At 35.8% G+C, this 25,662-nt stretch overlaps 1 protein-coding gene across 2 annotated transcripts; it reads left to right on the forward strand.

Annotated features, from left to right (window-relative positions):
- The first annotated feature begins 9,977 nt into the window (after positions 1 to 9,977).
- LOC121422985 (monocarboxylate transporter 11-like) lies at positions 9,978 to 25,660 on the forward strand. Of its 2 annotated transcripts, none has more exons than XM_041618249.1 (4): positions 9,978 to 10,223; positions 20,924 to 21,067; positions 23,982 to 25,013; positions 25,314 to 25,660. In XM_041618249.1, the coding sequence occupies exons 1-4, from the start codon at positions 10,031 to 10,033 to the stop codon at positions 25,442 to 25,444; spliced, it is 1,500 nt and encodes a 499-aa protein (XP_041474183.1). In that variant the 5' UTR covers positions 9,978 to 10,030; the 3' UTR covers positions 25,445 to 25,660. The 2 variants fall into 2 exon arrangements, with proteins under 2 accessions (XP_041474183.1, XP_041474184.1); XM_041618250.1 differs by having other exon boundaries at positions 23,982 to 24,518.
- Positions 25,661 to 25,662: the final 2 nt, after the last annotated feature.

The raw sequence follows: 25,662 nt of genomic DNA on the forward strand, positions 1-25,662 counted from the left end.
TCCACTTTGAAACAAAATGTAGTTTTTTTAGAGGGAAAAGTATGAATTTCAGCCAAAAAAGTAAAAAAGAGTGTGAAATAGATAAGTGCTTTATACACACACACACACATCTTTAAATATAGTAAAGACATGATAACAACATTGTTAGTCCAGGTATGGATCTTCATTCTTGTCATAGTCTTTTATATGATGGATGCATAATAAATGTGTGGATACAAAATTATCGCACTAAGTTCGGACTGGGGTAAGTTGAGCCAAACAGCATGGGGCAAGTTGAGCCATGGTAATTCTTATGGTATATCTTAAAAAACAAACCATAAAAATCGATTGAAATGCAGGCTGAAAGCAGCAAATTTACATGACTGCTCTTTTCCTTTTAAAGGATGTTAGTATTTATAGAGAATTAGCAAGTGAAAAGACTTTAAACAAGAAATTGACATGCTGGTTTCCCCCCATACATGTTGTACGTAGTTTTTGTGGCTCAACTTACCACAGACGGTGGCACAACTTACCCCATATATGGGGCAAGTTGAGCCATTTGACATCGTTTTTTTCAAAGGTCACGATGACTTTCAGTGTGGGGGTAGAAAGTTATATGTAGGTGAAAAACATTTCCCAAGAATCAAATTTAAAGGCAAGGTACTTATTTCTACAATAGTACTAGTCATATCAATTCTAACATGCAAAATGCAAAAAGTGTCACAACTTACCCCGCCTTCCCCTACTTGTCGGATAAAACGTCTGACAAGTCCTTTCATGAAACGCTCCCATGTTCCCAGGTTTTACATAAAAAATATACGCTATTCAATTGACAGCGCTAATGCTCCCAAACATTTTTTTTTACTTCTTTCTTTTTTTTTTTTTTTTACTTTCGATCGTGACTCTCTGAAGTGAAGTTACATTTCGCTATCGAAAAGTTATTTTATTCGTAGGTCTAATCTATAGAATATAATACCTGTAGTTTAAACGACCAAAGCAACTTTCAAAGGTCTTTGGTTTTTAAATGGGCGGAAATCTCTCCTTGAAGGTAGGGGGACACAATTGAGTTTTCCGTTTTTGTGTTCTACAGAATTACTAACTCAAACACACACACACGCACCCCCCACACACACACACATACATACGCGAAACGCGAGCCCAAACATGTTGATATATCACAAATTGTGACCTGGAAATTGAACATTCCGAACATTTTTTGTGATCATGAACTAGATTCGAACTTGCCTAAACCATTAATGCGAGCGGAAAGCACAAGCTGAAAGTTTTTTTTATTTTCCAACCTTAAAACTAGACATTCGTAACAGGATAGGAATTACCTAAAAACTGGACATTCGTAACACTTTTTCAAATCATGAACAGAAGGAATTCAAGAAAATAACAGATGCGAGTGCGAGCTGAAAGTTTTTTATTTTCCAACCTAAAAACTGGACATTCTTAACAGTTTTATAAAAAAAAATCATGAACAGGATAGGAATCTTATAAAACAAATGCTAGCGCGAGCTGAAGGTTTTTGATTTTCCAACCTAAAAACTGGACGTTCGTACACTTTTTCAAATCATGAACAGGATAGGAATTTAAATAGAGCTGAAAATTTCTGATTTTCCAACCTAAATACTGGACATTCATAGCACTTTAAAAACAATATGAACAGGATAGGAGTCTAAACAATTATTGCGAGCTGAAAGTTTTTGATTTTTCAACCTAAAAATTTGACATTCATAGCACCTTAAAAAGAATATGAACAGGATAGGAATCTAATCAATTAGCTGAAAGTTTTTTTTTATTTTTCAACCTAAATACTAGACATTCGTAACACTTTTTTCAAATCATGAACAGGATAGGAATTACCAAGAAACTGGACATTCGTAACACTTTTTCAAATCATGAAAAAAATAGGAATTAAAAAAAATAATAGATGCGAGCGCGAGCTGAAGTTTTTGATTTTCCAACCTAAAAACGGGACATTCTTAACAGTTTTATAAAAATCATGAACAAGATAGGAATCTAATAAAATAATGCAAGCGCGAGCTGAAGGTCTTTTGATTTTTGAACCTAAATACTGGACATTCAAAGCACTTTAAAAAGAATATGAACAGAATCTAAACAACTAATGCGAGCGTGAAGGGCGAGCTGAAAGTTTTTGATTTTCAGCCTAAAAACTGGACATTCATAGCACCTTAAGAACAGGATAGGAATCTAATTACTGCGAGCGCGAAGCGCGAGCTGAAAGTTTTTTTTTCTATTTTCCAACATAAATACTGGACAATCGTAACACTTTTGAACAGGATAGGAATTTTACTAAACAATATTAGATTCGAGCGCCAAGTGTGTGCTGAAGATATTTCATTTCCGACCTAAAAATTACAGTATCAGTCACCATTCTTTGAATCACTATTGCCTGTTTCGGCCGGATTCTATTTTTCTCTGGCTGAGGCAGGTAGTGGTGAGTCTGGGAATTGTGGCTGGTAGTGTATGTTATCTTTGAACAATTTTGTATTTGTAATAATTCTGATTTTAAATGTTATTGAACTCCCTTGAACTCACTCATTACAGATCCCAATGTTACTTTTTATCTATAATGTATATATTGTTATTTTTATGTTAACAGGACCAGGCTGAAAAACAGTTAATCTGAGCCTGTTATCCTGTATAAAGATATTTTAATAAATAAATAAATAAATTAATGATTTGATTTTATATATTTCGATCTAAAAAGTGAGAAAAAAATAAGCACGTTTTGAAATAAAGAGATGGCTGTGTATTAATGCAAAGCGCGAGCGATTTTTTTATTTTCATACTATGACCTGAAAGTTGTCTTTTTTCAAATTATTTCCCTCCCCTTCCATCATTTAATTTTCTTCCTCGTCCTATGTTTCTTCCTATTTTTCTCATCACCTTCATATTTTGTGCCTCCAATAGGGGGCGGGCCGCCGCTTAGCCCCCTTGATCTACCTATGATGACCCCTCCCACGGCAGGAATTTTGTTTTAAAATGGAATATAAAAGCCTCGTTAATAGAGCATTTAAAAACAAATTTTTGGGGGGATTAAGCATAGTTAAATTCACTGCGAAGGATTGATCAAAACTCATGAAAACTATTCTTTTTTCTGAGTACGCGAACAATGTAAATATTCTTATTTTCCAAGTAAATTTGGAACAAAGGGAAAGTGAATGGTTTAACAAAGGAATGTTTTTACGGGGTATGGAACATTCTCGTCTACCATCTATGCATTAGATTGGTTACACTTCGTAATTCCGAAGCTTCGTAATTCCGAAGGTTCTTTATTCCGAAGGTTCGTAATTCCGAAACACGTAAATTGCCTTTACCTCGATGTTCGTTAATCCGAAAACGAAAAAGGGTTCGTTAATCCAAACATTTGTGGCGTGATTCCGAAGGTTCGATAATCCAAAAACGAAATAAGGTTCGTTGTTCCGAAGGTTCGATAATCCGAAAACGAAATAAGGTTCGTTGTTCCGAAGGTTCGATAATCCGAAAACGAAATAGGGTTCGTTGTTCCGAAGGTTCGTTAATCCGAAAACGAAATAAGGTTCGTTTTTCCGAAGATTCGTTATTCCGAAAACGAAATAAGGTTCGTTTTTCCGAAGGTTCGTTAATCCGAAAACGAAATAAGGTTCGTTAATCCGAAAACAAAATAAGGTTCGTTAATCCGAAAACGAAATAAGGTTCGTTAATCCGAAAACAAAATAAGGTTCGTTAATCCGAAAACGAAATAAGGTTCGTTAATCCGAAAAATGAAAACCGGGAAAGCAGAGGCAGAGGCAAGGGGGGGGGGGTGTACACTTGCCGTTCAATTGTTATGAGGATGGGAAGGCAAGGGCGGCCAAACCAATTTTCGTTTGGGGGGTAAAGCCAAGAAATGAAACTCATACGTCAAAATAGATAGATAGATGGATAGATAGATAAATGGATTTTATTAAAAACATCATGTCTCGCAGTAAAAACTGAAATGAACATGAATTACAGATTAAAACAATTACAAGACAAAAAGCAATATAAAGTATTAACATAGGAATTTAAATTAAAATTAAGGGGTCACTCTCGCAGTGCACTTAATTTCGGCAAGGAGGAATACATTTCCAGGCACCCCAAATGGGGTACCTGTAGAAAATTAACTTTGAATGCAATCATCCAAAGTGCACCACGAAAATGACCCTGTAAATACTTGACATGAAAAAAATCTATATATAAAAAAATACTAAGTTCTTACTTCGGTATAACAAGGCATAAATTAAACTAGATTCGATTCATAAAAAATCATGAGTAAAGTTAAAACTATCAAAATTGTACAGAGGAAACCATTAGGACTTTACATTTATTATTGATAAAATACTTTACTACTAATAAAATAGGGAAAACTAGCATTTATATAAAACAGAATTTCAAAATATATGGACCCTAATTGCACTTAAAATTAGTTACACCAGTGACTAGGCTTATTTATGTGAGATATTGCACGAAGAGAGAGAGAGAGAGAGAGAGGGGGAAGAGAGAGGGGGAGCGAGAAGTATTACATGTATATAAAGTCATCAAGCAATGGAAACCTCTTATATAATGAATAAGTTAAAGTTATATAAGATATAATTACAATAATTAACGCCAATATTTAATTATAAATGCATTGTCAATGGTAACTTGTATTTTTTTAATTATTGTTTTAATTTACATTCCATAAACCCAGTAGTTTCGCTTTTCATTTCATTGATTATATGGTAAATAAGTATGTATGTAACCTTTATGTACGCAAATTGTGGTTTAGCAATTTTCCAAATAATGTAAATATAAACGTTAACTAGTTACGCCAGAGTTGATATTCCAATACATTTGAGACCAGTAGGTGTGCAGGGTAAGACGAAACCATGAGATGACATAATTTTCTTTTTTTTTAAGTGTCAAAAGCCAAAAAATTGTAAAAACTTGTTAAATACAAAAAAAATAATCTCGAAGTCATGCAATCAGGAAAGTGTCACTTGTTCATTTACAGTCCATATTCATTCAGCAGTCTGTGGAAAAAAGGAACAGGACTGTTTTTCATTCTAGTAGTTCTACTTCTTGGTTCAACACAGACACGTTGTTTCCTAAGCTCTCGACGATGTTCAGCAGGTGCAAACCATCTATGTACTGCATTCAACTTGAAAGCACTGCGAGCAAAAATGGGCACTTTGGTGATATTTTCACCTTAAGATTATATAAAAAAAACTTTTTTGAAATGACTTCTTATTATGGCAAAATGTATATTTAGCCTTTATTTTTCGCGAGAGAGTATAATGAGCGAGCGGCTTGGTAAAAAAAATCAAATGTGAAGTTGTAAAACTCGTTTTGGGGGTCAATTATTCTTTAAATGGCATTATTGCGAGGTGTTGCGAGCGTGAATCACAAGCTAAAACTTAAGGGTATTTCAATAAAAATGGAAATAAGTTTTTGAAAATCCGAGCAGATTTCTGCTGTCACTAAAAATATGTACATCTAACTAAAGAATTAACACAAGCGCAATACGCGAGCTTAAACATACTGACCAGAAAAGGAATCTTAAAGAAAGAATTTAGTGACCTCTTTAGGATACATATTTCACCAATCGAATAACTGAGAGTGCGAAGCGTAAGCTGAAAATTCGCAATATTCCAGCCTGAACACTTTACTTTAAAAATAGTATTTTATTTCGAAAACATGAAAAACAGCATATTTATTTTTGAAAAAGGATGATTCCCATTTTTGGAAAAATATGCAATGCCCTGTTTTTTCATTTCATTTTTGGGGTGCAAGTGCCCCCTGCCTCCCTCCCGGCGGATCCAACTTTTGTCAAATGGGGGGGGGGCAATTTTTTTTCGGCCATATTTTCCTCGATCGGTAGCTTAAAATTGATTTTTGTTTGTTTTTTGAAAGGGTAGTCCTAACAGTCAATAATTAGCTTTATACTTATAAAATAAAGTAAATATGTAATAACATGATAAACCCTTTTTAAATAATGCGAGCGCGAGCTATATTTTTTTTTAATATGATGGGCAATATGTTTGTGATCTTCAAAACGAGATGCCTATGCAACTAGATAATAACTGCGAGCAAGAAGCGCGAACAGAAATTTTAAATATAAGCTCTGACCTGATCTAAAGGGGACATTTTAAGAACTTTTTGCAGTTAGCCATGAAGACGATGCGTGTTTCAACCAGTGGCGGCGGAACGTATTTTCCTTTGGGGGGGGGAGCCAAAAAAGGGGCCAATAGGGGCATTTTGGTGCAAACGGATATTTTCGCGATAAGATTATCATCTGTGTAAAGACGGAGGTTGTGTGTTTTGTAGTAATTAAGTTGAGCAAAAAAAAATAAGTGATCTCTGATTGGTAAGTTATATATTACGTTTCATTTCTGCGAGCGTAGCGAGCAAGCGGTTTTGGGGAAAATGTAAAATTCGCCTATTTGGTCAATTACTGTTAAAAGGGCATCCTTGTGAGATGTTGCCAGCGAATCACGTGCTCAAACTTTTGGAAATTTCATGAGGCCTAAAATGATAAAAATTATATTATTTACCCAGGGAAGCCACTTCAGTTCTGAAAACTGTTCTCCCAGCTATTATTATTATCATCCGTGTTTGTTACCAAAATGAATAATTTTCATTTTCGGAAATACGAACCTTATTCAATTTTCGGATTTACGAACCTTATTTCGTTTTTGGATTAACGAACCTTCGGAATTACGAACCTTATTTCGTTTTCGGATTGACGAACCTTCGGAATTACGAACCTTATTTCGTTTTCGGATTGACGAACCTTCGGAATTACGAACCTTCGGAAATACGAACCTTCGGAAATACGAACCTTCGGAATAACCGAACCTTCGGAATTACGAAGCTTCGGAATCACGAATGTATTATGCGGGTTCGGTTAACCCTTAATATATGTTTGCTGACCATTCGCTCGCAAAGTGCAAACATCACTTGAAATGCTTAACATAGCCATCGATGATATCATGTACAGTGTATTCACGTATTGATGTGGGAGGGGGGGGGTATGTTACATCCATAACTCCCACAAAAAGGCAAGACTTTACCCACAAATGTAAGAACGCACACAAAATGTAATAACGCTTTACCCACAAATGTAATAATTTCACCCACAACTGTACTAATGCACTTTACCCACATAATGTCCGGGGTGGATGTCTGGGGTGTAGATGTCCGGGAGTGGATGTCCGGGGTGGATGTCCGGGAGTGGATGTCCGGGGGTGGATGTCTGGGGTGTAGATGTCCGGGTGTGGATGTCCGGGGGTGGATGTCCGGGGATGGATGTCCGGGAGTGGATGTCCGGGAGGCGCGTTTCCGTTTTACACCCTGGCGAAGGCATTTTCCGGAAAAGTAGCCAAAAAGCGACTAGTGAAGAGTCTACACACGTCGCTGGTTGCATGCAGCGTGTGACACAGGCGAGTCCACCACACTGATCTCTCCACCACCGCATGCAATTTGCACAGTTACTGATCATGATCAGAGCACAGAGTTCCTCGGCACTTCATGTACAGAGAGAGCGGCAGTCAGGAGTGAAATCAATATACATCTCTCCGAACATGCTTTTGCAGTCGCGTTGTTTATAGTTTTTTTTCTAAAAATATATTAAAATGAATAGAATGACAGACAAAATCAAAATAAACAGATACTTATAATAGAAAGACAAATTGAAGTTTGATGGATTGATACACTTAGAATTAAGCTGCCGAAATTAAGATAGATATAGAAGACTGATAATAGATAGAGATAAGATAGCCAGATAGATAGATAGATAGAAAGAGAGAGAGACAGAGAGAGAGAGGTGGATAGGTAGATAGAAAGAGAGAGAAAGAGGGAGAGATGGAGATAGAGAATTTGAGAGACAGATAGATATATGTTAGATAGATAAAAAGATAAACAATGAGAGAGACAGGATAGACAAATTAACAGATAGATAGATATATAGATAGAGAGAAATATAGAAAGACAGACAGATGGGTAGATAGAGGATTTGAGAGATAGATAGATGTTAGATAGAGAGGGAGAGAGACAAAGAATATTAACAAATTAACAGATAGATAGATACTCTAGTTAAAAAATAGATAGATAAATAGATAGAGAGAATGAGAGAAAGACAGACAGATGGATGGATAGATAGAGAGAGAGAGAGAATTTGAGATAGATAGATAGATGTTAGATAAACAATGAAAGAGACAGAGAAGATTATCAGATAGATAGATACTGCAGTTACATAGATAGATAGAGATAGAATTTGAGAGATAGATATATAGACAGATAGAGAGAAAGACAGACATCAGCAAATCGGCAAGGCAAATGATCAAGGCATACATTCGTATTGAACCTGGAAAGTATAAGCTCAGCTGCACTTTGCAAATTTATGTTCTGCGCATAACTTCGGTGCGGACTTTGGATCGCGCGCCCAGCTGATAATGTAAACAAACGTAGACGTAGACTCTTCACTAGTCGCTTTTTGGCTACTTTTCCGGAAAATGCCTTCGCCAGGGTGTAAAACGGAAACGCGCGCCCGGGAGTGGATGTCCGGGGGTGGATGTCTGGGGTGTAGATGTCCGGGAGTGGATGACGGGAGTGAATGTCCGGGGATGGATGTCCGGGGTGGATATCCTAGGGCCCTATAGGCAGTACTTGTCCTATAGGGTTGATGTCCGGGGTCATAAGCACCAGTTTATTATTATTATCATAATGAATGCATAAACATGTATGTAATCTATATGTCTGTGTACATGTGTGTGAGGGTGAGTGTGTGTGTGTGTGAGAGTGGGTTTGTTGGTTTTGTCGAGCGCCTTTGGAATGTTGATTCATGATTTTGCCTCCCAGCAATCGACGAATAAGCTGGACGATATTCATGATTTGGACTTGGCGCGAATTCTATCATTTTTTTTTCATTAGGACTTACAATATGATTTCTATGAAGTGTCTATAGCCTATTCTATAGTGGTTGCTGTCTTGAATAAGGCCCCTACCAACAATATACCTTTATGCGTGATTTACCAACAATATATCTTTATACGTGACCTACCAACAATAACCTTTGTACTAGATTTACCAACAAAATACCTTTATACTAGATCTACCAATAATATGCATTTATATGTGATATGCCAAGGTTCACAATGTGTGCCTGAGGCCACAGTGAAAACTGATAAAAGAAACATTAGATAAAAGAACGAAATCGAAACGTTTAAAGGACAAGTCCACTCAACAAAAATTTGGTTTGAATAAAAAGAGAAAATCCAACAAGCATAACATTGAAAATTTCATCAAAATCGGATGTAAAATAATTTAAGAAAGTTATGACATTTTAAAGTTTCGCTCAATTTCACAAAACACTTCTATTCACATCGTGGTCGGTATGCAAATGAGGAGACTGGTGATGTCACCCACTCACTATTTCTTTTGTATTTTGTTATATGAAATATGAAATATTCTAGTTTTCTCTGATTAATTCCTCCCTGAACACGTGGAATTAGCATTGTTGAATACTATATGGTTCAGTCGAGTTTATCCTCATTGTCAAATCTGAAAAAAATGAAATATTGTATAATTCAAACAATAAAAAACAAAAGAAATTGTGAGTGATGGACATCATCGACTGACTCATTTGCATGTCACTAAATTGTGCGTATCACTGTTTTGTGAAAAATAGCGAAAATTCAAAATACCATAACTTCCTTACTTTACATCCGATGTTGATGATATTTTCACCAGTATAATAATTATTATAATAATATAGGGTATTTATATTGCGCACATTATCCAACTTGTCAGGTGCTCAAGGCGCTCCTATATTACCCGGCTAAGCTAGGCGTTCATAGCGCACACAGCTTTTTAAGGAATGCTAGTATGCTAGTTTGATTTTTCTCTATTTATTCAAATCAACATTTTTCTGGGGTGGACTTGATCTTTAATATGTGGGTGGCGAGAATGAAATATACGTTATACACGTATACAGGCCTATAAACAGCATTGCAGTTAGAGTGTAAGGGTGGAGTGATTCAAAATGGATTGTCTCATGTCTGTTAGCCCTGCTTGTATCTCTTTAGTTTTGACCATGTTTCTTTTATCAAGTTTACATATTGGAACGGTTAAGGTCATTGGCGTACTGGTCAGCGATATGTCCAATTCACTTCAGACAACTTCTGCAGAAATGGGTATAGAAATTGGACTCATCATTGCGTTTTATTTCCTAACAGGTAGGCACGCTCTTATAATTGATTGTCGAAGTCGGTCGAAGTAACCAAAATGTGAATGGACAATATTAAAACAAAATTCTGGCAGATTCTAACCAGTAATTGGTTGATTTGTACCACTTTTGTCGGTCAGACAAAATATTCATCAACAGCTAAAACACATTAGTTATTTATTTTGACAAATCCTCGTTAAGAGTTTATACCTCGGTCACATATGCTCTACGGCATCCGTGCGGCGAGTCGAACACAGCCGTTATCCATGTTTTACCATGTATGTTATTACAAAAACTATGTTAAATCGGCTGTTTTCGACTCGCCGTGCGGCTGGCGTAGAGCAAATGTGACCGAGGTATTATAGTCTAGTCTATATATGGGCTAATTACTTTTTTTCAAGTATATAATACTTCGAACAAATCTGACCGAGAACTTGTCGAAGGTTTTATCAAAAGAAGTATATTTATCGGACAGTTACCATTGTAACATTGAGGGGTTCACATTCTACAAGCTTTGCTTTTCAGTGGACCCCTCCATTCTTCTTATGATATATAATTGTATTGATTTAATTATATTTAATGATATTGATTATATTGATTTAAACTTGACATGTATGTTAATTTATATTTAAATCACTTATCGAATATGTTTATCTTTTTTTTCAATATTGAATTTTGTTCATGCTTTTATTTAAATTGAATCAATCTATCTTGTCCTTATTTGTATTATGTTGAAGAATTAAAAATAAATTGATTTGAATTGTAACAATTATAAACATGTGCTTCTTAGCCAATCAAGACTAGTGAAGGAAAGTTGTCATATCTCATAACTCGTCAGACACCAAATGTTGATGATCGCTCTCCATTCATGTAAGTTTAAGTGATTAAAAAGGGTCAGAAAATATATTAAAAATCTTGAAAGCACACAATAATATGATTTCAAGGAGATTTTTTTACAACTACTAAGGTCATGAGAATCACGGCAGCCAAAAAAGAGACATTGTGGACTTCAACGGGGGGGGGGGCAGTCCATTGACGAGTGGATACGATGCATGACCATGGGTTTCAAAAAGCACCTAAACAAGTATTTCCATGTTCTGAAAATGCACCCCTTCACAAGTGATTGAAAACAAAACGTTAGGGGAAGGCGGAGTAAGTTTAGCATAGGGGGCAAGTTGAGCCACCACCTCCAGGCCAATAATGAATGAGTCAGACATTGTGGTGGTGTTATGTATTGATGACCCATTACATAACCCTTAACCCCACCACATTGTTTTAAACTTTGAAACAAAAAGTACTTTTTTAGAGGGAAAACTAGAAAAATTCAGCAAAGAGTATTAAAAAAAAGGGTTTGAAATAGATCAGTGCTTTTTACCCACACACGTCTTTAAATATAATAAAGAAATAAGAACAATATTGTTAGTCCAGGTATGGATTCTCATTTCTGTAATAGTCTTTTACATGATGAATGCATAAGAAATGTGTTAATGTGAAAATATCGCATTAAGTTCGGACTGGGGTAATTTGAGCCAGCCAACGTGGGACGAGTTGAGCCATGGCTATTCTTATGGTAATGTATAATAAAAAACAAACATTAAAAATGTTGATATGCAGGCAGACAGGAGCAAACTCGCATGACAGTTCTTTTACCTTTAGAGGATGTTAGTATTTATAAAGAATTAGCAAGCGAAAAGACTTTAAATAAAAAAAGTGACAAGCTGTTTCTTCCCTCATACATTTTGTACATTTGTTTTTGTGGCTCAGCTTACCCCAGAAGGTGGCACAACTTACCCCACAAATGGGGAAAGTTTTTCAAAGGTGACAATGACTTTCAGTGTGGGGATAGAATGTTATATATATATATATATAGGTGAACAATATTTCCCAGGAATTAAATATAAGGTATTTATTTCTACAAGATTATTAGTCCTATCAATTCTAACATGCAAATCCAAAAAGTGTCACAACTTACCCCACCTTCCCCTACCCTTGACAAGTATTCCCTGAAATGACCCCCTAAACAAGTACAACGATATCTTAATTGTTATGTCACGGACGTCGGTTTTACCTTCATGGGCTTAATTGGTACCACCCCCAAATCGGACCCTAAACACGTAGTGTTTGGGCAAAAAGTACATCATGTTTAAAGTATTTTTTTATACCCTTGCAAATTGGACCATAAACACGTAGTTTTCCTAGCGAAATATGTACCTTTTTTTCATTGTAGTGTTTTTGACACACTTATTACGTTACGTACGTAACGTGCCCTATCTAGAAAAAGATATCCTTATTACGTGTTTTTTTTTTTGGTCGCGCATGGTATCCACTCATCAAAAGTGCCCCCGGGGGGTTCCATATTATCATACAAGTCACAATCAAATTGAGGTCTTATAAAGTCAAATACTTGGGTGCCACCTTTATGATAAACTGTCAAGTCATTTCCCGTGTTAACAGAATACTTATGTTGACTTCACTGCCCTCAGGCCTTACGTCAGCACCAATCTTTACTTTGTACAAATCTTTAGATCTGTCCCTCCCGGCCTGGTTCCTTTATAACCGTAATGTAGGTATCACAGGCCTAATTCATTTCCCATAGTCTCGTGTGCTAAAGTGGCACTTAAAAAAAATCATAAAAAATAAGGAGGAAATTCGAGGGTTGAATGTTTACTACCAGTGGACAGGATATATGTCTGACATTCCATATCTGACCAGAAAAGGGTACCTCGACCGGCTCATTTTAAAAATAAATCGGCATTTATGAAGACTACATCTGACAAGATCAAATTTATCACTACTGAATGACACGCGCCGTATAAGCTAAGACTACAACAGACAAGATCAAATTCATCACTTGAGAGTAAAATTACCCTAATTCTTCCGCCAGTAAAAAAAATAGTTCCAAAGTAGTGATATATCTTTCCAATTTTGAAAAAGGAAGTTCATTAGGTACCCTCCCTATAGAATCAGTGTTAGATTATCAATCATATTCATTCATTTTTGTCAATCAGCAATATCAAATTTCAAAATTTAGCAATTGGGTCGAATGAATATTTTTGGCCTGCCAGTTGTGTAGTTAGGCCCGTCTGACCTGTAAGTGATCGTCTAGAAACTATCCATTGCCGGGCAACACGTATTATTTATGATTGACCTGGAGTTATCAGTGAATGCGAATATTGACTTGAAGTTATTATTCCTACTTTAAAACAACTACGTTAACTCATTTAACATTTTTGTTTTTTCAAGTTGTTGGAGGGTGTGCATTTGAGTACATAATGGAAAATTTGGATTCAAGTTGACCTGAAGCTGTTATTATTATCAAAGTTGACCTCGAGTTATTAGTGAATGCGAATTGTTGACGTGAATATGCTTGAAAACACATAAAAGATTGACAGTGCTTCGAATAGAATACAATACAATACTTCGATATCAAGGATATTCTGGTGTCAACTTGACCTAGATTTATAGTTATTGCCCAACATTGACTTGAAAGAATGGCAGTTGTTGATTTGAGGTTATGGAACATGTTCTGCCAATGATTTTCCTGTGATGTTTGATGTTTGAAACACAACAAAGTACGAGTTCTTAATGAAAAGAAAAAGGTTAAGGACATTAGGGGAAGGCGGGGTAACTTTTTGCATTTTTCATGTTAGAATTGATATGACTTGTAGTATTTTATAGAAATAAGTACCTAGCCTTTAGATTTGATTCTTGGGAAATATTTTTCACCTATACAGTGCGTATCAAAAAAAGTTTACACTTAGAAAAAAATCCTGTAAAATCATACATTTATAATATCCTGAAGATTTTTCCACATTTAAACATCGGTACAGGTCCATTTAAGCAAATGACGATAAAACTGTCGAAAAATATTTCCGCTTGAGTGAGCACCACTTACTTTTGAAAAGTCAGTGAAAAATGATTTGCGCAGAACTTTGAAATAGTTATGTGAATAAAAGTAGACCTTAATCATGAATAACACGCGCAAATTAGCTAGTAAAATTGATTTGAAGATATCTTTTACCTATTTAACTTGTTTCTTTGCCCAAACCACTTCGAGGAGTGCATTGCGCCCCATCCCACTCCCCCACACACCAAGGCCATCGGGACGATATTTGCTTTACACTGAGCTGTGATTTACATGACATGGCTTAGGCTCGATTTTCATTTTGTCAATCATTGTCAAGCTTGGGAAAAGTGTGGAGAAACAAGTGTTAAATAAAAAATTAAATGTAAACCCACTTAACATGCTTAAAATGACAAAAACTTAGTGAAAAAAATGCTAGAGATGTCTGATACAAACTTTAGTGGTTCAGATTCAGTTATGTCCTCAGATCCAGCAGGCACAAAAAGGGTAAAAGTTGTGTATACTAAGTGTTAAAATTGCAATTTGGGTGGCAAAATTGTTAAAATGTATGAATTAATCCGTTTTATTTCAATTGACTAAAGGTGCAAGGGAAATGTATGAGAAATGTTTCGCAGGGTAAGTTTGATTTCACCCTTTCCCCTTGACACAGCGTACAAACGATCATTTCTGCGCACAGATTTCTGCGAGCTTTACAAAAGTGGACAGTGCTCGCTCAAGTGTAACATTCTGTCAAAACTTTTACTTTCATTGGATAGATGAGACCCAAACCCAGGATTGTATGTGAAAATATTACCCACATGTTGTATATTTTTAAATTCCCAGGGCTTTTTCAAAGTGTAAACTTTTTTTGATACGCACTGTATATAACTTTCTACCCCCTACACTGAAAGTCATTGTGACCTTTGAAAAAAAAACGATGTCAAATGGCTCAACTTGCCCCATCCGTGCCACCTTCTAGGGTAAGTTGAGCCACAAAAACTATGTAGGGGAAGGCGGGGTAAGTTTAGCATAGGGGCAAGTTGAGCCACCAGCCCCAGGCCAATAATGAATGAGTCAGACATTTTGGTGGTATCATGTATTGATGACCCATAGCATAACCCCTATCCCCACCACATTGTTTTTAACTTTGAAACAGAAAGTAGTTTTTTAGAGGGAAAAACATGAATTTCAGCCATAAAAGTAAAAAAGAGTGTGAAATAGATAAGTGCTTTATAAACACACACGTCTTTGAATATAATTAAGACTTGATAACAACATTATTAGTCCAGGTATGGATCTTCATTCTTGTCATAGTCTTTTATATGATGGATGCATAATAAATGTGTGGATACAAAATTATCGCACTAAGTTCGGACTGGGGTAAGTTGAGCCAAACAGCATGGGGCAAGTTGAGCCATGGTAATTCCTATGGTAATGTATCTTAAAAAACAAACAAACCATAAAAATCAATTGAAATGCTGGCTGAAAGGAGCAAATTTACATGAATGCTCTTTTCCTTTTAAAGGATGTTATTATTTATAGAGAATTGGCAAGTGAAAAGACTTTAAACAAAAAATTGACATGCTGGTTCTCCCCTCATACATTTTGTACATAGTTTTTGTGGCTCAACTTACCCCAGAAGGTGGCTCAAACTTACCCCATATATGGGGCAAGTTGAGCCATTTGACATCGTTTTTTTCAAAGGTCACGATTACTTCCAGTGTGGGGATAGACAGTTATATATAGGTGGAAAATATTTCAGAAGAATTAAATTTCAAGGCAAGGTACTTATTTCGACAAGATTATTAATCATATCAATTCTAACATGCAAAAAGCAAAAACTGTCACAACTTACCCCGCCTTCCCCTACCAAATGTATGAGGGAAGAATCAGCATGACATTTTTTTATTTAAAGTCTCTTCACTTGCTAATTCTCTATAAATACTAACATCTTCTAAAAGTAAAAGAACTGTCATGTGATTTTGCTCCTTTCTGCCTGCATATCAATGGCTTTTAAGGTTTTTTAAAAATTATTATTATACATTACAATAAGAATGACTATGGCTCAACTTGCCCCATGTTGGCTGGCTCAAATTACCCCAGTCCAAACTTAATGCGATATTTTCACATCCACACATTTCTTATGCATCCATCATGTAAAAGACCGTAAATCCATACCTGGACTAACAATATTGTTCTTATTTCTTTATTATATTTAAAGACGTGTGTGGGTAAAAACCACTTATCTATTTCGCACCTTTTTAATACTTTTTTGGCTGAAATTTGTATTTTTCCCTCTAAAATTATTTTTGCTTCAAATTTCAAAACAATGTGGTGGGGTTAGGGGTAATGTAATGGGTCATCAATACATAACACCACCACAATGTCGGACTCATTAATTATTGGCCTGAGGGTGGTGGCTCAACTTGCCCCTATGCTCAACTTACCACGCCTTTCCCGTACATCTGATAAGAGTCTTTGACTCGACCAGCTACCTGACTTATTGATATTGGCTTATTAATATTGTCAGACAGTTTACCTGGAGTCACCATTGAAAAGAAGAGCAGACTAAGTGAGGATATACATGGTTTAAGAGACCTTCCATTGATTTTCTATTTTCGGGGGGGGGGGGGGTGGGGCGGTAGGTGGACATGCGTTGCATATAAGAAATTAAACGATTGGTAAATATTACGAGTAGAGTATATGTGACAAGAGTAATAGATGAAAAATATAATGAAAAATCTGGATTCGAGTTGACCTGTGAATATGTTCTCCTCATCGTCTCTCCTTGTTATTCGTAAATTACTCAGTTCATGCACGTTATTTTTTATTTCACATCTTTCTTCCCCTCTTTTTGCCACTATCATAATTTTAATTATGTAATTCAATATTAATGAATAATTTGTTTTGAGGGGTCCACGATTTACAAGCACAGCTTCACAGTGGACCTCTCCATTTTCAGCATATTATTTTCAGCCACAAATATTTCATGATCCATATTAAGTTTCAAATGTATAATTTAGATGAATATATATATATATTTATATATAGTGTTACATGTTCTTTATTACATTTCAATTGTTCTAACTGTATTTCGGCTGTATTTATGATGGATTTTGTCTTCTGTTTAGTTGGAAATGAGAAAAATAAAACTGAAACCTGCAGTTGTTATTATCAAGTAATTGATCCGGAGACCGGAGTTATCAGTGAATGCGAATAGTTAGCTTAAAATACCAATACCACAGATGGAATCTGAATACAGAATTTGCTTTTTATTCATGTAGGCACCATGCTCCTACAATCTGGAATTCACTCCCTACATGTATAACCTCAATTTCATTTTATAACAGATTTAAACACAATCTAAAGCTATATTTGATCAAACGTGACTCTCGTTGAATTCTAAAGGATTTTTTTGGTCTCCTTTTTACTTTCACCCCCCCCCCCCTCCTCTGCTTTCCATTTTCTCCTTCCCTTTTCATGTATGTTTGTTCTGGGTTTGTTTTGGTACAAGACGCGATTCATTTTTATTTACTGAGTATTCACTGAATTTGTTCTCCGCTTTTATTAATTGATCAAATCTTATGTTATTAAGGGAACTGTCTTGACAAGACCTCTTTGGTCTTTTACAGCTATACCTAATTTCAATACTTTTTTTCTATTCAATATGCATGTATATACCATTGAATTACTTTATTTTATCTTGAATTGCATTTTTTATTATGTGTTGTTAAATGTTTTTTATATTGGAATTGAATAAAGTTGAATTGAATTGAATTATGGTAACAACCCGATAGTCCACGTCCGATAGTCCGCGGGTCCGTTAGTCCGCGGGTCCGATAGTCCACGGGTCAGTTAGTCCGCGGGTCCGATAGTCCGCGGTGTGTGTAAAATTATGATCAGGATATAATGAGATCAAATGTTATCGAGAGGTCAAAAGGTCGAATGATGACCATTTGGTTTTATAACAATATCCCAAAGGGCAGTCGGCCCCAAGGAAAAGAATTATCCCCATATTCCCAATCCCCATGTCGACATAATAAGCTTATTATGTCGACATGGCAAGATATAGTATCTCCTATGTCGTCAAGGCTCCGTTCCCTAGATAATTACTTCCAAGATCAAATTATAGGCAAATGCCCCCACACATCTTCTCCGAGAATATCCCTCCCTTGTAAAGGTTAGGCTACAGTCACACAAACACTTTAGGCCTATGTTTAATTACTTTTGTTGTTTTATTCTTCCTTCACCTTCTATCCAATCATTTCTCATATATTTATCTGTTTTCTTGGATGGAGAAATCATTTATATTTCCACTGCTTACTACTACGGGAAGGCCGCAGAAAAAAATGTTTTGACGCAACGCGGACATAACTCAACGTAGGTGTCTGTCTGACTGTATTAAAAGGTTTATATAATAAAATCATATATAATTCGGGATTAATCCTGTATTTTGTAAGCATTTTTGTATTATACTATCAAACTATCAACTATCAAAAATCAAGTCTCGTCTGAAATGCGATCACGATTAAAAATCAGTATTCAAATTCATATTCAAGCTAGTGTAAATAAGAACCTCGAAAATCAAATTGCAAATTTTGCCACTCAATTTGACACTATGAGTAATCGTAATTGTCAATCATTGTTAAATCTAGTCGGTTTTATATATCACTTCGGTCTTTTTTTTTAAAACACGCATATCAAAAAATCCCCAAAACCCATTTCTTGTGAACCACAGTTTGGCCATTTGCCCCTGTTTTTTCTACTGTTTTATTTTTTCCGTTTCTTTCTATACAGTGCTTATAAAAAAAGTTTACACTTTGAAATATTCCTATATAAAAGGATACATTTGTACATACATTTAAGCGTATGACGATATGATTATCGACAAATCTTTCCACTTGAGTGAGCACCACTTACTTTATAAAGTTTGTGAAAAAGGATTTGCGTAAAATTTGGAAATTGTTATATATGGAGTAAAGTAGACGTTAATCATGAAGAGTGCATGGCCTTTTAATTAGCTAGAAGATTGATTTGAAGATATCTTTTTCATTTCTCTAACCTTATTTCCCTGAAAAACACTCCCTTGACCGCAACTGCCCCCACCCCCTCCCACACACCTAAACCATCGCGAGAGTATCTGCTTTACATGTAGTAGTGATTCGCATGAAATAATTGGCTTTATTTTTCCTGTTATCCCTTGTCATGCCTGGGGAAATTGTGGAGAAATAAGTATGATATGAAATGTAAACCCCTTTTAATTAAATGAAAAAAACTTAAAGAAATAAGGTTGGAGGTGTCTAAAATGAACTTTTGGTTACAATGGTTTGCTTCATTTTATGAATATATAATTTTATATATATATATATATATATATGTGTATATATATATATATATATATATATATATATATATATATATATATATATATATATATATATATATATATATATATAAAATTATATATTCATAAAATGAAGCAAACCATTGTAACCAATGTATGTATAATATAATATAATATACATGTATATGATATATATATATATATTTATTTATTTGTGTGTGTGTTTCATGGTCCTATCCACGAAGGATTATCTATTGTTCATTTTATGAATATATAATTTTATATATATATATATATATATATATATATATATATATATATATATATATATATATATATAAAATCATATATTCATAAAATGAAGCAAACCATTGTAACCAATGTATGTATAATATAATATACATGTATATGATATATATATATATATTTATTTATTTGTGTGTGTGTTTCATGGTCCTATCCACGAAGGATTATCTATTGTTACTGGGGGTGCTGTTGACAATGTTCAGCACCCCCAGTAACAGTAGAATCATCCTCCGTCACTAGCGTACCTATGGGGGGCAGACTGCCCCCCCCCTGACGAGTCACAACTGATCCCTTCTATGAACTTGAAAACCTTTTTTTTTTATTTATTCATTTTGCTTGTCAATTTTTTTTCTGGTGCGAAATGTCCTTTATTTATTTATTTATTTTTTTTTTTTTGGGGGGGGGCTTGTCAGATTTTTTTGGCGGACGAATTTGCCCCCTTTTGAAAAATCCTAGCTACGCTTCTGTCCTCTGTGGATAGGTCCATGGTGTGTTTGTTTGTTTTGTGTAATCGAGCGCCTTTGGAATGTTGATTTATGATTTTGCCTCCCAATCGACGAATTATTTAAATAAGCTGATGGGCACAATTTTGACTTTTCATAAGGATTTACAATATGGTTTATAGTATTAAGTGGCTATAGCCAATGCTATAATAGTGGTTGCTGCCTTTAACAAAGCCCCTACCATCAATATAGGCCTGCCTTTATTCGGGATATGGCAATGTTCACAATGTGTGCATGAGGCCACAGTGAAAATCGGAAAAAGAATGATTTAATAATAATAATTAGACTTATACCGCGCCAAATCCACTCCGTAGAGTGCTCAAGGCGCTTTTTAGGAAATTATAAAAGAAATCAAGAAAAATTGAACAGAAATGTTTTGAGGTAATGTTTGAAAGTTTCAGAGGTCAAGCACTGTTTGATGTTTTGAGGGAGGCTATTCCCTAACTTAGATGATGAGTGAACAAATGATCTTTCACCCCCAGGCAACAAGAAAAAGTTACAAATTATTAGTGAGCGATAAAACATCAATTTAAGTCTCCTACGAAGCTTAGAAGCGCTCCTGGACGAAAATCTTCTACCTTCCTGTCACCAGGAGAGCTGTTATATAACAGAAAGACCTATACATAATAATGAAACTCTTCAAAGGTCCCGATGTGGGTAAAGCCTTATCCCGTACAATCTTTCTTTTATATAACGTTTCATTTTTCTTTCAGCCCCAGTAATTGGAGTCGTCAACACCCGATGGAATCAAATTAGGTTGTTTCTGTTGATAGGCGCCATGCTGAAGTCCTGTGCCGTTGTACTTATGGCATTTGTAACTACAAACGCAGTAGCATTCATCTTGTTTGCTCTTATGGGTAGGTCATGAATATAAACCCCTCAAAAAAGTTTGGATATCTGAGTTTGGCCATTAATTTCTCCCAACTCCAAATATTACACAATGCATAATTTGACACCATTCAAAATGTCATATAATTCTCTTTAAAATGATACCATGCTTGTTGTGATCATGTCATCACAAAAAGAGCAGGATTCAAAAGTGTTGGATGAGGTCTTTATTGAAAATCTGCAAAACGAGAAGCAATAGTCATGAAGGGTCAATAATACAGAACACGATTCTTTTGTCTGTGTCAATAGAGATGAAAATCCATACAAATCAAGCCCCTGCTTCTTCATTTTTTATGTTTTGTTGTGGTTTATGTATGGTCTGAGTCATGATTTGAAATACCCATGAATTTTTTTTTATTTGTAATGTGTTTGCTTGTGCAGAGGTGTGTTTGATTCCATGTTTATGTTGATGTTACGTTGCATGAAAACAAAAGAAACGGCTGAGAAACTCCTCATCACCACGGAAAAAATAACAGTGACCTTATTGTGTCATTTTGCAACTTTTGAATTTTGACCTTGCCAAACATTTCATTTATTTATTTTATTTAGTTATTGGTATATATGCACATAAAAATTGACCAGCAGCACAAGCTGAAAATGTCAAATTACAAATATTCATGAACAGATATGACAAACAAATGCATAGAAACATAATTACAGTATTCAAGGCACTATAGGGGAAGGCGGGGTAAGTTGTGACAGTTTTTGCTTTTTGCATGTTAGAATTGATATGATTAATAATCTTGTCGAAATAAGTACCTTGCCTTGAAATTTAATTCTTCTGAAATATTTTCCACCTATATATAACTTTCTATCCCCACACCGAAAGTCATAGTGACCTTTGAAAAAAACGATGTCAAATGGCTCAACTTGCCCCATATATGGGGTAAGTTTGAGCCACCTTCTGGGGTAAGTTGAGCCACAAAAACTATGTACAAAATGTATGAGGGGAGAACCAGCATGTCAATTTTTTGTTTAAAGTCTTTTCACTTGCTAATTCTCTATGAATACTAACATCCTTTAAAAGGAAAAGAGCATTCATGTAAATTTGCTCCTTTCAGCCAGCATTTCAATTGATTTTTATGGTTTGTTTGTTTTTTAAGATACATTACCATAGGAATTACCATGGCTCAACTTGCCCCATGCTGTTTGGCTCAACTTACCCCAGTCCGAACTTAGTGCGATAATTTTGTATCCACACATTTATTATGCATCCATCATATAAAAGACTATGACAAGAATGAAGATCCATACCTGGACTAATAATGTTGTTATCATGTCTTTATTATATTTAAAGACGTGTGTGTTTATAAAGCACTTATCTATTTCACACTCTTTTTTACTTTTTTGGCTGAAATTCATATTTTTCCCTCTAAAAAAACTACTTTTTGTTTCAAAGTTGAAAACAATATGGTGGGGTTAGGGGTTATGCTATGGGTCATCAATACATGACACCACCACAATGTCTGACTCATTCATTATTGGCCTGGGGCTGGTGGCTCAACTTGCCCCTATGCTCAACTTACCCCGCCTTCCCCTACACCTCCATCTGAACCATAATCATGAAGTGAACCATAATCATATCATGTAGGGGAATCATTTCAAAGAGAATTGAATGATCTATTCATTGATAATAATTAAACATTGATATTTTCTAAAATTAAAGGATTATCGATCACAGTCAGATTTCCAAACTTTTTTGAGGAGTTTATAGAAAGAAAAGGATTAAATTCGGATGGAATTGCAAAAATAACATATAAACATATTTTGTGTGTGTCATCAATCATTACAACCTTTAATGACAGTATCGTCACGTTACCTTACTGTCAATCCAAGGACCTTCCACACGACTCACAGGAGCTAAACATGTACATTAGGACTTAAAGAAATCTTGTAAGCCAATGTGCCCAGTAAGATAATTTATGAATAGGGCCTATATACTTTTAGTACGAAACTGTACACTATAATGATAAACCAATTCGAGCTATAGCTCCAGCACCTGATCATAAGCTCTAGCATCCGATCTAATGGCTGACATCATGTCAGAAAGTTAAAGTTAGGAAGCAGGAGTAGGCCTACATACATACTACGGGGATGGGGCACGTGCCCACCCACCCCCCTCCCCAATCGGCTGGAAAAAAAACTGGAAGAAGAAATCGTTGTATATTATACCATATTATATCATATTAGGTATATTATATTATGCATAGGAAATATTTTTCATAACTTTATGAAACATTATTTGCTTATCTGTTGTACCAAAAAATATTCCGTTTTCAAGTCAATATACACCAAATATATTTCCTCATACTTCGAGTTATTATATTGTTTTATAAAGTGACATAATTCTTCTATTTCATGATTGCCCCATTTTAAGGTCTGAATAGAAAACATTTCCCGTCCGCGCTTACGTTGGCAGTATAGATTGGTGATATTCTGTTCTTCGTGGATTCCTAAAAACAGTCCTTAAAATGTCACTTTTTCTGGTCTGAATATAAAAAAAATTAACTCGCGCTTCGCATGATTTGATAAGTGAGATACACATCCGTTTAATAGCACATTCCTTTAAATGTCTCTATTAGGTCAGTATAGCCTACCTCGCAATTGAGCGCGCTTCGCGCGGCCACTAAGAGACTCAAAATTTTTGCTGGTGCCCCATGCCTCGACCCACGGTACGCCACAGCCCACATAGAAGATATGATGAAGAGAAAACAAAAAATAATTTTGGGAAAAATAAAATTACAATGGTTACAATAAGTCCTAAGACGTTGGAGTGTTGTATAGGGCTATTAAAATGTGGTTAAGTGTATCCCATTAATTTATTAGTTAATTGAATGTTGCATGGTCTTATTATGAAAATAATAGGCTTGTATATATTTACAGGAATCGGAACCAGCATCATGTGGATGACTTGCTTAAAGGAGTTAAATAGACTTGCTGGTGAAAACTTCAAGCTTCTGTACTCCTTATCGACGTGTGGATACCCAGTCGGTATGACCCTCGTACCTCTCCTAGCCACAGGGCTGCTTGATGTCTACAGTTGGCGGGACGTTCTACTATTCCTCGGCGCACTTACCACGCATCTAATACCATGTGGTATGACCATCAAGGCGTCCATGGATCCAAGAGACCATGCGCAATACGATGGTGGTGATGGAAGAAGTCAATCGGACATTACGTCAGAGATGGGACTCTATCAAAGAGTCCATGGTTCAGAAGATCGATTCGATCAAGACTCAGTACCAAGGTTGGATAATGATAATAATGATTCTGAAAACGGCGACACCCACAAGGAAGTTCATCAGCATGATCAGTGTTCTCAAACGAAGCAAGATCTCACGCGCAGGGACCTTAAAATAACACCGATCGATGACGACGACCATGATGATGAACCATCTACAAAGTGCAGTAACCTTCAAAGTAATGGTTTAACAAGAAAATTAGTTGAGGGGTGGAGAAGCACGGAGTTTTACTCCAACCCACTTTTAGTTTTTGTCATTCTCTCTTATTGCATGCTAGAGTTCATTTACACCGGCTGGCATGCTTTCCTTTTACCAAAAGCACTCCAAAGAACGTCAGAACGAAACACAGTTTTCATAGCCTTAAGTGCGGCTATCGGAAATCTTTCTGGAAGGATATCATCCGGTGTTTTAACCAACAGGCTCTTTGATCCTACCAACATGTACCTAATATTGTCGGTTATTAACGTTGCTTCCATGGCATGTGATGGCTTCCTATCTTATTACTTCGTTTCGCTAATGATGTCATGTTTTAGTGGTCTTTCAATCGCGGGAAGGGCCGTTCTAGGACCACTTGTTATAAAGAGCACTGTTTCAAACGAAAACGTTCCGTTGATCATCGGAGTTATGTATTTTGTTTCTGGCTTGGGTGCTTTCCTTGGTGGCTACTCAGCAGGTATGACCTAATATTATAATATATAAATATGTCTGGTAAGGGGCTGATTCAGACGTATAATATTATAATATATATATAAAATGTTTGGTGAGGGGCGAATTCAGTCTTAAATGAGGTGGGTGAGGCAGAAACTAAATATGATTGTCACCTTGAAATTGACCTAGGCAGTAAACTTCGCTTGATCTCCCCACTTCCCCCCTCCATAACATAAAATCGCCACCATAGGCCATACTTCCATAAAGCATCAACCTTATCCTCATATACCAATGTTGTATCAATTTTTTTCTCTCGTTCTTACAGGATTGATTGCCGACTGTTTGTCGTCATATGATGCGACCTTCAAGATTCTTGCAATTGTTGACATGTTAACCTTCATCTTCATGGCTGTACCTAAAATATTTGGTAGAAACCTATCGACCGGTAAAGTGTAGTAACAATCAATCAAATGACGTCGTTGTAGGTTAGAGCTCCTTTTAGAGCATGGACCTACTCCTCTGTATGTGGATCGCGAAATTATTTTTCCGGACCCCAATATGAACATTCATGACTTGCGTCGATTCAGAATAAGAGTAAGCAGATCATAATGCCTACATAATGGGATCGACAGCGCGTCATATATTATCTGAAAAAGCTAAAAACCAGGGCCCCG

This window comes from Lytechinus variegatus, chromosome 10, assembly GCF_018143015.1.
Source record: "Lytechinus variegatus isolate NC3 chromosome 10, Lvar_3.0, whole genome shotgun sequence".
Taxonomy (NCBI): domain Eukaryota; kingdom Metazoa; phylum Echinodermata; class Echinoidea; order Temnopleuroida; family Toxopneustidae; genus Lytechinus; species Lytechinus variegatus.

Bases quoted from the DNA above. Each gene is read 5' to 3' on its own strand.
- LOC121422985 (XM_041618249.1), top strand. From the start codon at position 10,031: ATGGATTGTCTCATGTCTGTTAGCCCTGCTTGTATCTCTTTAGTTTTG. The intron at 10,224-20,923 runs GTAGGCACGCTC...TTTTTCTTTCAG, and splicing joins TGCGTTTTATTTCCTAACAG to CCCCAGTAATTGGAGTCGTC. The intron at 21,068-23,981 runs GTAGGTCATGAA...ATATATTTACAG, and splicing joins CATCTTGTTTGCTCTTATGG to GAATCGGAACCAGCATCATG.